General features: G+C 43.6%; 1 protein-coding gene across 3 annotated transcripts in view; it reads left to right on the top strand.

The window, feature by feature from the left end:
- Positions 1-15,309, top strand: part of vps13c (vacuolar protein sorting 13 homolog C) — a 294,729-nt gene that overhangs the window by 133,249 nt on the left and 146,171 nt on the right. For all 3 annotated transcript variants that reach the window (XM_033014961.1, XM_033014960.1, XM_033014962.1), the window contains 5 exons: positions 2-61; positions 3,035-3,191; positions 6,085-6,198; positions 7,763-7,866; positions 9,763-9,930. In XM_033014961.1, coding sequence (XP_032870852.1) covers positions 2-61; positions 3,035-3,191; positions 6,085-6,198; positions 7,763-7,866; positions 9,763-9,930 — 603 coding nt within the window. The remainder of the gene's footprint in view (position 1; positions 62-3,034; positions 3,192-6,084; positions 6,199-7,762; positions 7,867-9,762; positions 9,931-15,309) is intronic.

Raw genomic sequence — 15,309 nt, 5'->3', positions numbered from 1 at the left:
GGCGGATAGAAGTGGACCACATTTCAAAAGTACTTTTGATAGTACTGAGCAAAAGATGACAGTAAGTAAAATACTCACTGTATATTCATAATGGAATAAATGTTTACCCCTTTACCTCAATCGTGACTCTTGTCTTCATCGACACTCGATGATAAACTGGATTTTTCCAGCATTTTTATTTTCAAATTCTGAAATATTACTGTGTTATGCATCTTGTGATTCCAGCGCTTTCTCTTCTTTCTCGCTAACTATTGGTATCAAAAGTAAAGTTATCTAGACCGTCTTCATCTCCATGCTGTCATGGACACCACACTGTTTTCTGTATCCTATGTGTGACCTTTTGTATATCCTTTTATATGCCCATTCTGTGGATTTAATACTATCCTCAATTTTGTTTTGAGAGTCACAATTGAGTCCCAATTGTTCTGTTATTGCCTGGTCCGGAATGGATTCCAGCATTTTGGAGGAGAATGTTCGGCTAACAAGCCTCTGGATTCCTGCTTATTGTTTTCATTAAGAGTGGTTTTACATTTGCATTTTTTCCATCCTCTGGAACCTTTGGAATTGAGGGGATTTTGCTAGATTACAACGTTATCTCTGTTACCAGTTCCTTTAAGACCCTAGACTATGTCTCATTATCAGGATGCTTTACTGATGTCAACTGTACAGACGGCTCCATAATATTTATTCACACTCTCTGTCTTTTCTTTATTTCTGGTGAACCACTCTTCAAAGCCTCTGTATCTTTCCTGTAATGAACGACCAGAACTGCACACAACACTCCAAACATGGCTGAACCAGAGATTTTATAAAGCTACGTCATTACTCCCTAACTCTAATGCTCAATGCCCCTTCTAATTGATGGCAAGCATATCATATGCCTTTGTTACCATTATATTTCATTGTGTTGCTACTTTTGGGGTGCTATGGACTTGCAGTTCAAGATTCCTCTGCATAACAAGCTGTTAAGAGTCTAACTGTATGTTTTCCCCTCACATTTGGATAAAACTACATCTGCCATTTCTCTTCCATTTCTGTAGCTGATCTATATCTGCCTATATACTTTGACAGTCCTTACTGTACCCAACTCCACCAATGTTGGTATTGTCTGAACATTTACTAACCAACTCATCTACATTTATGTCCAAGTGGTTAATATATATTATCAAAAACTGGTCTCGGCACAGAACCCTGCAAACAACACTGGCCTCCAGCCAGAATCACACCCTTCCACCGCAACCCTCTTTTATATAAATATACTAGACCAAGGGCAGACCCGTTGGGTCTGCTCCCCCAACGCAGCCGTTCCCTACCCGTAGCCCCCACGGGAGACGTGGTCCTCCAACTCAAGCGGCTCAGGAATGAGCAGTGCGGCTGGTTTTAAATGGCGTCTTTGAGGCGAGATGCGGGCGCCAGCAGCCGTTATGGTCGCTGGCCAGCAGGGGGCGACAAAATGAGTGAGTGGGGGGGGGGGGGGGGGAGAAGGATTTAATGAAAAATGTGGACATAAACATAACGAAATCTAATGAGGAGTGGATAGTTGGAATGAAAAGTGAAATGTCTACCGAAATGGCTGCTTCTATGGGTGAGAAGCCTGTTTATTTTTGAAATATTGGGGGGTGGGGGGAGAAGGATTTGATTTAAAAAGGTGTACTTAAAGACGACGAAATGTAATGAGGAGCGGATACTTAGAAAGAAAAGTGAAATCTCTACCGAAATGGAAAAGATCTCGGCGATTGTGCGTCTGGATTCGGCGTGGCAAGGAATCAAAGGAAGAAATGCAGCCGGCAGCCGTACATGTAAATGGATCCATTCCGATTGGACATCTGCGAGTATTGGGCATTGTGACATCACACGATGGAACGAATCGAAAGGCAGAAAGGCAGCCGGACGGCAGGTGACAGCCACAGAGTTTTATATAATAATAGATAGATAGATAGATAGATAGATAGATAGATAGATAGATAGATAGATAGATAGATAGATAGATAGATAGATAGATAGATAGATAGATAGATAGATAGATAGATAGAAGATAGAAGATAGATGTATATGTAGACACAGACACATACATGGTCAAGAAGGCTCTCGGTACATTGACCTTCATCAGTCATGGTGCTGAGTGTAGAAGTTGGGGTGCTATGTGTCAGTTGTACAAGATGTTAGTGAGGCTGCATATTTGCTATAGGAACAATGTTAAGCGGGCAAGAGTGCAGGAAAGATTGACAAAGATGTTGCCAGGACTTGAGGGTATGAGCTAAAGGGAGAAATGTTGTAAGCTAGGACTTTATTCCTTGCAGCACAAGAGTATGAGGAGGTAGATATAGCGAATGCACAGAGTCTTTTACCTAGAGTAGGGGTGAAGAACCAGGGAACATACTGTAGGTTTAAGATGAGAGGGAAAAGAGGGTGGTGGGTGTATGGAACAAGCTGCCAGAGGAGGTAATTGAGGCAGATACAATTTAAAAGACTTTTGGACAGACACATGGATAGCAAAGGTTCAGAGGGTTTGGCCTAAACAAGCCTAGGTGGAACTAGTGTAGATGAGGTATCTTGGTTGGCATGGGCAATGTGTGCTGAAGGGCCTGTTTAATTTAGTTTAGTTTAGCGAGACAGCATGGAAACAGGCCCTTTGGCCCACCGTGTCCCCACCGACCAGCGATCCCCGCACTTTAACACTATCCTACACAGCCGAGGGTCAATTTACACCTACACCAAGCCAATTAACCTACAAACTTGTGCGTCTGGAGTGTGGGAGGAAACCAAAGATCTCGAAGAAAACCCACGCAGTCATGGGGAGAACGTACAAACTTCACATAGCATTCATTTTCCTGGCCTCATGGTCATTTGTAAGCTCGTGCTAAATATGGAGAATGTTTATTGCAAATATGTGTCATTTACTTTGCTTATGTTAGCCTGACTTTCTTTTATAAGTAACTGTGCTTTCTTAATTTCATTCCTCAAATGTACCGTAATAACGTCGTGCGTTGAGTGGGATTATCCAAAAACAATGAACCTTTTGTTTTGACATTAGATTGCTTTCTCTTCTCTTGACCTGATTCTGCATTCACAAGCCTTGCTTTCAACCTTGAACTTCATGGCCGCTGTGTTCCCATCAAAAAGTGTTGAAAAAGATCCTGAAGCCAAGATCAGTGCCGGAGGTCATGCAAAGGAGACTTCGACAAAAGCAGGTAGATTACTAAGAAGGAAAAGCTAATTACAGCCTCAATTGAAAGATGTTTGTGATAATAATGATCCAGTTTATCTCTTGCATTGGTAAAAGCAAATCTTGAATTGCTGAGAGGAAGATTTCTTCAGTTTTGCTCATCACACATGTCCCAGATCTTCCCTTGAGTTGAATTGTGCTGTGTGCAGTGTTGTCGGGAATTTAGAGAATTATAAGGAAGATAGGTGAATTAGAATTTGGTTCACCCTAGAGCTCACGTACTGGCAGGGGCGGAAATCCCGGGGGGCCAGGTGGGACACGTCCCCCCCTATTTTGAGAGGTGGGGGACAGTCCCCCCCCCCCCCCCCCATTTTGTGTAATCCGGATTTTAAAAATCGGTGAAATCTCTGCTTTCCGTGAGACAGTGGGGGTGGGACTACTGAGCGAGGGCACTGATTGGACGAGAAATACGTCGGTCAGCAGGCAATGGGGGCGGGACATGATAATTCAGCGCGATGATTGGAGGAGGGAGACGTGCCAAAACACTCGGCACAGACCTGCGCCTCATCCGCAGGCAGGATCAATCCCGGCTCTCCGGCGCTGTCCCGTTCCCACCCGAGTGCCCCCCCCCCACGCCCGGGGGTGGCCAGAGACGTCGGGAGTCAGACGGGAGCTGTGCCCCCAGGCCCACTGCCAGCGTAGACAAGCAGCGCTAAACCCAGCTCAACTCTGCCTGTCCCGCCAGGTTAACCTACAGCCCTGCCTGGACTTGCGGGAAATATATCCCAGGTTTACAGTCAGCATGGAGAAGCAGCGCTGGTGTCCCGTCAGTCCAGGCAGGGCTGTAGGTTAACCCGGCGAGACAGGCAGAGTTGAGCTGCATTTAGCGCTGGATTGAGCCTCCAAAGCCTCGTGCGTGTGTGTGTGAGTGCCAAGAAATTGTGTCCCCCGGTCCACTCCATATTTTGATAGCGATTTCCGTGCCTGCGTACTGGGGAAGCGTGATGGGAATATTGACCAAGAATGTAGTCAGAATAACTAAAGATGAAACAGTCTGTCAAAAAGCAGGCTTTGTTATCCGTAGGGGGGAGAATAGTCCTTTGCAGTTCTGTCTAGGTTCTTATCTGTTGAGATTACAGCTGCCCTTTGTCACTATGTTTAATAGGCACAGCTTAGTCTCCCAAAGCTTAACGAACTAGGGGACCACATTTAACGAGTAGAATCAATTCTCCTTACAGGGAATTGACATTTATGGTATCTATTTGATAGATATATAGGAGCGAGATTTTCAAAGCACCAAGAAACATAAGGTTAAATTTAACTTTGGGGAAAGACAAAGATGGAAGGTTACAGAGACGTTGACTAATGATTTATTTCAACTCCACAAGTTACCATTGTGTCATGAGGATATAAAATGCTGTGGTTACCATAGCTTGCGGAAGCAGTTTGGGCTTGTTCACACTGTTTTCCGATGTACATTGATAATGCCTTTAATAAGCCAACTTGTTCGATAACTCACCACTGATCTATGAGCTGTTTTATTTTGTGTCTGTGCCTCTCTGAGTAAAGTCAGATATCGGGTACGGGTATAGTACAAAATTCCATCCTACAAGCAGTAACACTCTTCCTTGCCATTTCATTATTTCCTGTGCTTACCTTTAAGATGTAGCATATAAATTACTATTAGGATAAAATATTAGCGACATGTACATTATATTTATCTAATGTGCTTCATCTGGAGGCACAATATGTCTGGGAATTTTCCCCTCTGTCAGCATCCAACTGATAAATTGATGAACAACTATGGCGAGATTGAGATCAAAGCTGTACTTATTATTACAGCTTGAGTTACGTGAGGTTTTATATATTTTCAAATAAATGTTTTGAAGGAAAATATTTTTTTATTTGTCGGGCGCCTTTCATCACTAGCAACTCGAGTCACTGCAGGCAAGGGGCATGCTCCCAGGGCCGTGTGTTTGTCTGAGCTGTGACAATGTGATCTATAAGCATGTGTCTCCTATTTTTCTACTTGAGAAATACAGCGTGGAAAGGGGCCCTTCAGCACTCTGAGTCTGTGCCAAATAATGATCACCCATACACTTGTTCTATGTTATCTCAATTTCCCATCCTATACCCGCAGGGCAATTCATAGAAGCCACTTAACCTACAAACCACACGTCTGTGGAGTGTGGGAGGAAACCGGGGCACCCGGAGAAAACCCATGCGGTCACAGGGAGAACATGCAAACTCTGTACAGACAGCACCCATAGTTGGATCAAACCCGGGTCTCTGGCGCTGTGCGGCAGCAACTCTACCGCTGTGCCACCATGCTGACATTTGGCAGAGAACCTGCTTGTTTATAAATAATTCCCTCAGTTATCTGGGCTGCACATGGTGGTGAACTCAAGGTTTGCCATTTTTCTGTTGATGATCTGCACAGTTTATAGATGTCACCATAATTTTATAGTGCGCCAGGCAAAACAAGTTTATTTTCATAAGTTCATAAGTTCTAGGAGCAGAATTGGGCCTTTGGGCCCATCGTCTAATCAGCCATTCAATCATGGGTGATCTATCTTTCTCTCTCACCCGCATTCTCCTGCCTTCTTCCCATAACCCCTGACACCCTTACTAATCAATTTATTTTAAATGATTGGTTTTCTCTGCTTCATCCACCGTCATGGCAGTGGCTTGTTAGGTAGTCTTCAGTTGCATGAAGAACCCTCCTTTTTGGAAGCATTCTTGTAAGTCTTATCTTCACACACTCACAAACATTGGCATTTTTGTCAAAGTACAGTCACAGAAGTAGTTGTGGGAACCAACTGTCTGATTTAATGCAAACAAAGTTTATAATGTTATTTATAGCCATGGTTCTTAATTGTTCCGTCAAATTATTAATCAAACTGTACTTTTCAATCCAGTGCCGACAGATGCATCATTTGATACCTTTGACTTGAAACTTTCTGCTGAGCTGGGGGCATTGAACATATTTGTCTGTGATGACAAGACCAGCATTGCTGATGTCAAAATACAAGGTAAACAAAGCCAAGTTAAAAGTCTGAAGAAGGGTCCTGACCCGAAACGTCACTATCCACCTTCTCCCTGGATGCTGCCTTACTGACCTGCTGAGTGACTCCAGCACTTTGTGTCTTTTTTTTAAACCCAGGTTAAGCTTTGGATTCCAAGGCCAAGTACTGTATAAAGAAAGGTGATTTATATTGTTTTTCCCTGAGACATTATATGTGCAGATTAGATATTTAGTTTATTGTCACGTGTCCCGAGGTATTATGAAAAGCTTTTGTTGCATGCTATTGAGTCAGCAGAATGATTACAATCAAGCCATTTACAGCGTATAGGTACATGATGAGGGATTGGCTTCTTGGTGCCATTGAAATCCACACATCATTATTGCTGTATGGCCAGGGCAGAAGACTGATCAAATGTTTATTGTAACATTTTGGGACGTTAAGTAAGTAGGGATCTGGAAAATTATTCCAAACATCGGTGCACAGTCCCTCCAAAAGACACAATTTTTCTGCATTCATTTCCACCCACCTCACATGCACCCTCCTCTAAATACTCTAAACATGCATAAATATCCATGTCATCAAATGCTTTTTTGATATGATTTGTCATATATCTCGAAAGGCAAGATGTAAAAGCCGATAGTTGTAAACATTTTATGCTGCTGATAATTAGATCAATTACTATACTGAAACAAGGACCATGATTTTATTGAGCTCGCAGAACAAGGAACTTTCAGCTCCGTATAGGAAATGTGGTCCAAACGGGGACAAATGGGATTAGCTTGAGTGAGGTATCTTGGTGCACATGGACAAGTTGGGCAGTAGGGCCTGTTTCCATGCTCTACCACCCTAGTTGAAATACTATTGTTGAATAATGGAACAATAAACAGCATGACCTGTTGTTTGTCAAAGCCACTGATTACCAACCCCCCACCCCCAAACTTTCTGTCCTATTTAGACTCAGCAACTTTAAACTGCTCTTTTTGCACAACATTCAGCCAAAGTGGACTGTGAATCTCAGAGAATTGTTCTGACCTGTTGGAGCCTTCAGTGGCTCTGCTGGGAATTATTGTTATTTCAGAAATTCTTTGGTTTAAAAAAAACGATTTGCTATTTTGTATAGACTATAAAGATTAATGGATTTTCAAACAGTGGTATCAGAGATAAATGATCGATTAAAAAAAAAAAAGATTACTGCACAGACCAAAACAGCAAAGGACGTACACATTAAACAAGTGGAAGTGATGATTTATCAACTTGTCTGAGGTAATGCATAAATGACATTATACTTAGAAAATGTGCAGAGGAAGAGAGATCTTCTTGGGCAATCGCGTTGGATAAAGGATTACCTTACAGTGGTTCTGTAGGTTCTGAGCTTGAACCAAACAAATGTCCAGAATGGATAGTGATTGCTGAAGTTTCTGGCAAGTGAACAACTGGTGGAGTTTGATGGCAAGGGTGGGCAATTCATTGCTCATTGTGGAGCCAGATTTGGTGGTCAAAAGGTTTATCACATCATTTCATAATTCATGAAATTAATGATTATCTCTGATTCTCTAACAAAATGTTGCAGGTATGGATGCATCCATCACCATGCAGTCTCAACGGATGGAAGTTTTTGCCCGACTGAAAGACGTTGTCGTGACGGATGTTGGCCCAAAGACTCTGCATAAAAAGGTGAGTTGTTCTTCATCATCTGCAAGAATCATTCAGTGTTGTTTAGGCGTTGTTATTCCATTCTAGCTTGCTACAGGCTTCATGCAAGTAGGAATAATGCGCAGACCTGGCGGCACAATGGCGTAGCGTTAGAGCTACTGCCTGCCTTACAGAGCCAGAGACCCGAGTTTGATCCTGACCACATGTGCCATCTGGAAGGAGTTTGTACATTTTTCTGTTTCCTCCCATTCTCCAAAGACGTGCTGGTTTGTAGGTTAATTGGCTTTGTGTAAATGTAATATTGTCCCTAGTCTGTGTAGGATAGTGTTAATGTGCAGGGATTGCAGGGTCGGTGTGGTCGAAGGGCCTGTTTCCACGCTGTATCTCTAAACTAAACTAAACTAAAAGTCTGAAGAACGTTCTCGGCCTGAAACGTCACCTATTCCTTTTCTCCAGAGATATTGTGACCCGTTGAGTTACTCCAGCTTTTTGTATCTATCTTCGTTCTAAACTAAAACCTAAATGCTCCTTTTTGATCTGTGCAATAAGCAGCTCACGGTTTTAGTTGTGCCTCCAGTTGAAGTTTTCATTCAGGCCAACTTTAAAGAAATCCCAGCTTTACTGTGAAATAGCACGGGTGAAGCCTCTGTTTGAGCTGTTTATCCTCGTAGATAATGAGCCAAACTGCTGGGTCAATCATGTTCCGCTGCTTTTACACAAGTAATTCAGGAACTTGTGTGAATCCACTACTGCCAGTACATGTTGTGGTGCATACGCCACACTGGCGCTTGAGGAGTCCGATGGTGAGGATCTAGGATAGAATCAGTGATTCAGTTAATTCAATGACACTTTACTGTAACATGTCCCGGTACAGTAAAATACTTTGTTTTGCATACAACCCGGTAAAATCATGTAACAGACCCCACCTAGGCAGTATACAAGAGTCGCCACATTTTGGTGCTGACAAAGTTACAAAGGTTCACTTGAAAAGTTCACGTAATCTTTTTTTCCAACTTTATCAGATTGTGTTTTGATGTGTTTCAACTTTAAAAAAATCTATTTCTATATAAACCATTACATTTGCTGTAAATTGTTCTGAATATCTCTGAACTGCAGTCCCTGCTTTGTCAGGGAAATGGAGTTCCCTCTGCAGTATTGCCTCCTGTCATAACTAGCAGGGGTTTGGACCTTAGATGAGGCTGTATGAGCCCATAGTATCTGATACTATACTGAACTTTGCTGGGCGCCCCACCTGGAAGAGTTTGTGCAAGATACAGTCCTTCCACAGGAGGCCCAGGAGAGTGTGGGATGTTGGCCAGCACATCTGGATATGAGCCAGCCATGAGCCTGGATATAAGGGCGGCACGGTGGCACAGTGGTAGAGTTGCTGCCTTGCACCGCCTGAGACCCTGGTTCGATCCTGACTACGGGTACTATCTGTACAGTGTTTGTACGTTCTCCCCATGACTGTGTGGGTTTTCTCTGGGAGCTCTGTCTTCCACCCATACTCCCATTCTTCCCATAAAAATCTACAGTTTTGTAGGTTAATTGGTTTTGGTAAAGATGGTAAATTGTCCTCCGTATGTTGGACAGTGCTGGTGTGCGGGGCGCTGACTCTGTGGGCCAAAGCACCTGCTTCCGTGCTGTATCTCTAAACAAAACTAAATTAAATGTGCTAGATTCAGTGATCATTGATCCAACAGATTGCCTGCTAACACAGCTGCACACTGGGATTGATAGGTTCATGTGACACTGTTGAGTAGCTTGTTAATTGTTTGAAAAGGATAGGTGACGCTTCGGGTCGAGACCCTTCTTCAGACTGATGTGGGGGTGGGGGGGGGGCTGGATAATTTGTTATTTTGAAAGAGTCCAATATGATTTCAAGCAGATTAAAAAATGTCCGTCACATACTTTCAGATTGTGTCCATCATTGGTGATGAAGTCTTCAGCTTCAAGATGGCTTTGTGCAGTAATGCTACAGAAGGAGAGGCTTATCTGGATATGTTAAATGTGGACGGTGAAATCGCTTTACAATTGGGCTGCATCCAGATGGTGTACCTGCACAAGTTCTTTATGTCATTAATGGTAAGTGTAAAGTTTACACATATTTAATATGAATCATTTTGAGAACTGTGATTCAGTGCAAATTTCAAGATTATGTATATTAATAAATTGATAGTATACATTACAAGTCAAGTCAAGTCAAGTTTATTTGTCACATACACATACGAGATGTGCAGTGAAATGAAAGTGGCAATGCTCGCGGACTTTTGTGCAAAAGACAAACAACCAAACAACCAAACAAACTATAAACACAATCATAACACACATATTCTTTTACATAATAAATAATGGAAGGAAAAACGTTCAGTAGAGTTAGTCCCTGGTGAGATAGGCGTTTACAGTCCGAATGGCCTCTGGGAAGAAACTCCTTCTCAACCTCTCCGTTCTCACCGCATGGCAACGGAGGCGTTTGCCTGACCGTAGCAGCTGGAACAGTCCGTTGCAGGGGTGGAAGGGGTCTCTCATGATATTGTTGGCTCTGGAGTTGCACCTCCTGATGTATAGTTCCTGCAGGGGGGCAAGTGAAGTTCCCATAGTGCGTTCGGCCGAACGCACTACTCCCTGCAGAGCCTTCTTGTCCTTGGCAGAGCAATTCCCAAACCAGATGGTAATGTTCCCGGACAAGATGCTTTCCACCGCTGCTGCGTAGAAGCACTGGAGGATCCTCGGAGACACTCTAAATTTCCTCAATTGCCTGAGGTGGTAAAGGCGCTGCCTTGCCTTACTCACGAGTGCTGAGGCGTGTGATGCCCATGTCATATCCTCGATGTGGACTCCCAGATATTTAAAACAGTTCACCCTATCCACAGGATCCCCATTTATCCTCAATGGAGTGTACGTCCTCGGATGATGTGCCCTCCTAAAGTCCATGATCAGCTCCTTCGTTTTTTCGTTAGTTGCCATCCTAAAGTCCATGATCAGCTCCTTCGTTCCAGTGATTCCTAAAGTTGTAAATGTTGTTTGTGGTTTATGCAAAACAATTATCTTCTCAGCTACAATTTCCATGCTTTCATTTGCCGTGCCAAAATCCAGAAGTTCAAGTTCAAGTTGATTGCCATATCAGCCATTAGATAACTTCTGATCCACCAATTCTCCGTATGGTCTCGACCCGAAAAGTCACCCATTCCTTCTTTTCAGGAGCTGTTACCTGTCCCACTGAGTTACTCCAGCTTTTTGTGTCTATCTTCTGTATATAATAAAATGTATATTGATTATATACCAGCCACAACAACCTCTACCCTGACGACCACCGGTTTCTACCTTCAGCAGCCTTTGTTTTTTCTGACTGATTGTCTGTCCTCCAGTCTACCAAGAGTGACAATTTCTTTAAAATTGTTGTTGACTAAGATGCCTATTCCTTGCCCACGACTGTTCACAATCTGGGAGACTTCTTTGACCCTAAGTCAAGCTATTGTCCCCATCAACTCTCCATTCAAACACTTCTAAAATATCACCCATTTCTGCCCTGGTCTCTGCACATTTGTAGCTAGAACCTACTTGTTGCCTCCTAACCTCACAATTTAAATGCTTTTTGAGTTGCTCCTCGTTCTCCATCTTCAGTCCCAATGTGAGCATATCCAGATGCTGCTGCCTTTATCTTCATCACCTTTGTCCCAGCTTATCTGCATTGTTGTCTGATACAGCCATTTTTCCAATTTCCATATTTTGTTCTCATGTTCCCAATGCCACCAATTGCTTTGCCCCTCATTATCTGGGACTTGCTTCTGGCTGGGAGCTCTCCAAGTATTTTCCAAATTCCGACATTTGCTTCCCTCATCTCATTAATTTCCACCATTGGCAGCCGTGCCTTCCCTCGGGAACTACTTCCCTAAGTGTGTCTCCCTCACTTGCTTCAACACAACCCCTTAATGCCACTCATTCCATTCCAGTCACGCTTCGAGCCGAGACCCTTTCAACTGTCTGATGAAGGGTCGCCAATTCCTTTTCTCCAGAGATGCTGCCTGTCCCGCTGAGTTACTCTAGCACTTTGTGTCTTTTTTCGGTGTAAACCAGCATCTGCAGTTCATTTGGAATGGAATCTACACATTCCATTGCTTTCGATCAGATGTCAAGTTTTTCTCGGCTCTATTACCATGCAAGGTACAGGAACACACAGTTAGTGGTATTATATGAATGTACATTGTTGATTTAAAAATACTTGAAAAAATCAATGAAAGACATTGAAAGGTGAATCTCTGGAATTCTCTGCCACAGAAGGTAGTTGAGGCCAGTTCATTGGCTATATTTAAGAGGGAGTTAGATGTGGCCCTTGTGGCTAAAGGGATCAGGGAGTATGGAGAGAAGGCAGGTACAGGATACTGAGTTGGATGATCAGCCATGATCATATTGAATGGCGGTGCAGGCTCGAAGGGCCGAATGGCCTACTCCTGCACCTATTTTCTATGTTTCTATGAAAGAGTGGAACGACTGGGCTTGTATTCACTGGAATTTAGGATGAGAGGGGATCTTATAGATATGTACTGGATACAATTATTAAGGGATTGTACACGCTAGATGCAGGAAACATGATCCCAATGTTGGTGGAGTACAGACCCAGGGGCCACAGTTTAATAATAAGGGGTAGGCCATCTAGAACTGAGAAGAGAAAAACATTTTCACCCAGAGAGTTGTGAATTTGTGGAATTCTCTGCCTCAGAAGGCAGTGGAGGCCAATTCACTGGATGCATTCAAAAGAGAGTTGAGGGCCTGTCCCACTTAGGCGATTTTTTTCGGCGTCTACCGGCGAATGTCAGTCGTAGCAGGTCGCCGACAAAGCGGCGACTAAACCCCTCCTACGACAACGTCTAAGACAACCTACCACCTTGTCGACGTCAAGCTACCGACAACTGCCGACCCATTAGGACGTCCACCTACGACCACATCCACGACAACTTACGACCACACAGGCGACAACCGACGACAACGAAAGTCAACCTACGTCCACCCGCGACAAGCTACTACAAGCAATGACCTTGTCGGTGACAACTGAAGACAATTCAGTCACCGGCACCTGTCGCCGGTTGACGTAGGTTGACGTAGGTAGTCGCCAATGGAATTCACCGGTCAGCACTGGCAACAACCAAGGTCACCTGGCGACAACTACGACAGTACCTACTACAGGAGAAGACAAGCTACGTCAAGCCCACAGTCGCCGAAACGTTTTGAACATTTCAAAATCCAGAGGCGACCAGAAAAACGTTACGACTCTTTAGGCGACTTGAGGAGACGACTCACGACCACACTGGCGTCACCCCGCGAGCATGAGGTGACAGCCTAGGTGCCTGTAGTCACTGAAAAAAATCGCCTAAGTGGGACAGGACCTTAAGATAGAGCTCTTAGGGCTAGCGGTATCGAAGGCCCGAATGGCCTACTCCTGCACCTATTTTCTATGTTTTATGTAATAGTAATTAGGGACTCTATTGTTAGGGGGTCGGATAGGCGTTTCTGTGGACGCAGTCGGGAGACCAGGATGGTGGTCTGCCTCCCTGGTGCCAAGGTCTCGGACGTGTCTCAACGCATCCAAGATATCCTGAAATCAGAGGGAGAGGAGCCTGAGGTCGTGGTACATATTGGTACAAATGACATAGGTAAAAAAAGTGAAGAGGTCTTGAAGGGAGGATTTAGGGTGTTGGGAGGAGAGTTAAGGAAAAGGACCAAAAAGGTAACAATCTCAGGATTACTGCCTGTACCACGCGACAGTGAGAGTAGGAATGGAGCGAGGTGGAGGATAAATGCGTGGCTGAAAGACTGGTGCAGAGGGCAGGGATTCAAGTTTCTGGATCATTGGGACTTCTTTTGGGGAAGGTGGGACCTGTACAGAAAGGATGGGTTGCACTTGAACCCGAGGGGGACCAACATCCTGGCGGGGAAATTTGCAAAGGTCACTGGGGAGACTTTAAACTAGAATGGTTGGGGCGAGGGACTCAAATAGAGAAAGCTAGTAGACAGAATGGGAGGCAGGAAGCAGAAAAGGGAAGCACTCGGACACAAGAGGAGAAAGAAAAAAAAGGAAATAAACAGAGAAGAAGAGACGGGGGGTTTCTTAAATGTGCATATTTTAATGCTAGGGGCATTGTAAGAAAGGTGGATGAGCTTAGAGTCTGGATAGACACCTGGAAGTATGATGTTTTGGCGATCAGTGAAACATGGTTGCAGGAGGGCTGTGATTGGAAACTAAATATTCCAGGATTTCGTTGCTTCAGGTGTGATAGAATTGGAGGGGCAAGAGGTGGTGGTGTTGCATTGCTAGTCAGGGAAGATATTACAGCAGTGCTTTGGCAGGATAGATTGGAGGGCTCATCTAGGGAGGCTATTTGGGTGGAACTGAGAAGTGGGAAAGGTGTAGCAACACTTATAGGGGTGTATTATAGACCGCCAAATGGGGAACGAGAATTGGAAGAGCAAATATGTAAGGAGATAGCAGATATTAGTAGTAAGCACAAGGTAGTGATTGTGGGAGATTTCAACTTTCCACACATAGACTGGGAAACACATTCTGTAAATGGGCTGGATGGTTTGGAGTTTGTAAAATGTGTGCAGGATAGTTTTTTGCAGCAATACATAGAGGTACCTACTAGAGGAGGGGCAGTGCTGGACCTCCTGTTAGGAAATGAGACGGGACAGGTGGCGGAGGTATGCGTTGGGGAGCACTTCGGGTCCAGTGATCACAATACCATTAGTTTCAATATAATTATGGAGAAGGTCAGAACTGGACCTAGGGTTGAGATTTTTGATTGGAGAAAGGCTAACTTTGATGAGATGCGAGATGATTTAAAAGGAGTGGACTGGGACATTTTGTTTTATGGGAAAGATGTAGAAGAGAAATGGTGGACATTTAAAGGGGAAATTTTAAGAGTACAGAATCTTTATGTTCCTGTTCGGTTGAAAGGAAACAGTAAAAATTGGAAAGAGCCCTGGTTTTCAAGGGAAATTGGACATCTTGTTCGGAAAAAGAGGGAGATCTACAATAATTATAATAATAATAATGTCTTTATTTATATAGCACATTTTTAGTCAACTTGCATTGACCCCAAAGTGCTTCACACAATTACTTGAATTACATGAAGTAAATGAGGTGCGTGTGGAGTATAAGGAATGTAAAAAGAATCTTAAGAAAGAAATTAGAAAAGCTAAAAGAAGATATGAGGTTGCTTTGGCAAGTAAGGTGAAAGTAAATCCAAAGGGTTTCTACAGCTATATTAATAGCAAAAGGATAACGAGGGATAAAATTGGTCCATTGGAGAAACAGAGTGGGCAGCTATCTGCAGAGCCAAAAGAGATGGGGGAGATATTGAACAATTTCTTTTCTTCGGTATTCACCAAAGAGAAGGATATTGAATTATGTGAGGTAAGGGAAACGAGTAGAGTAGTTATGGATACTATGAGTTTCAAAGTAAAAGA

Source organism: Amblyraja radiata, chromosome X, assembly GCF_010909765.2.
Source record: "Amblyraja radiata isolate CabotCenter1 chromosome X, sAmbRad1.1.pri, whole genome shotgun sequence".
Taxonomy (NCBI): Eukaryota; Metazoa; Chordata; class Chondrichthyes; order Rajiformes; family Rajidae; genus Amblyraja; species Amblyraja radiata.
This window is presented reverse-complemented; position numbering and strand designations above follow the sequence as displayed.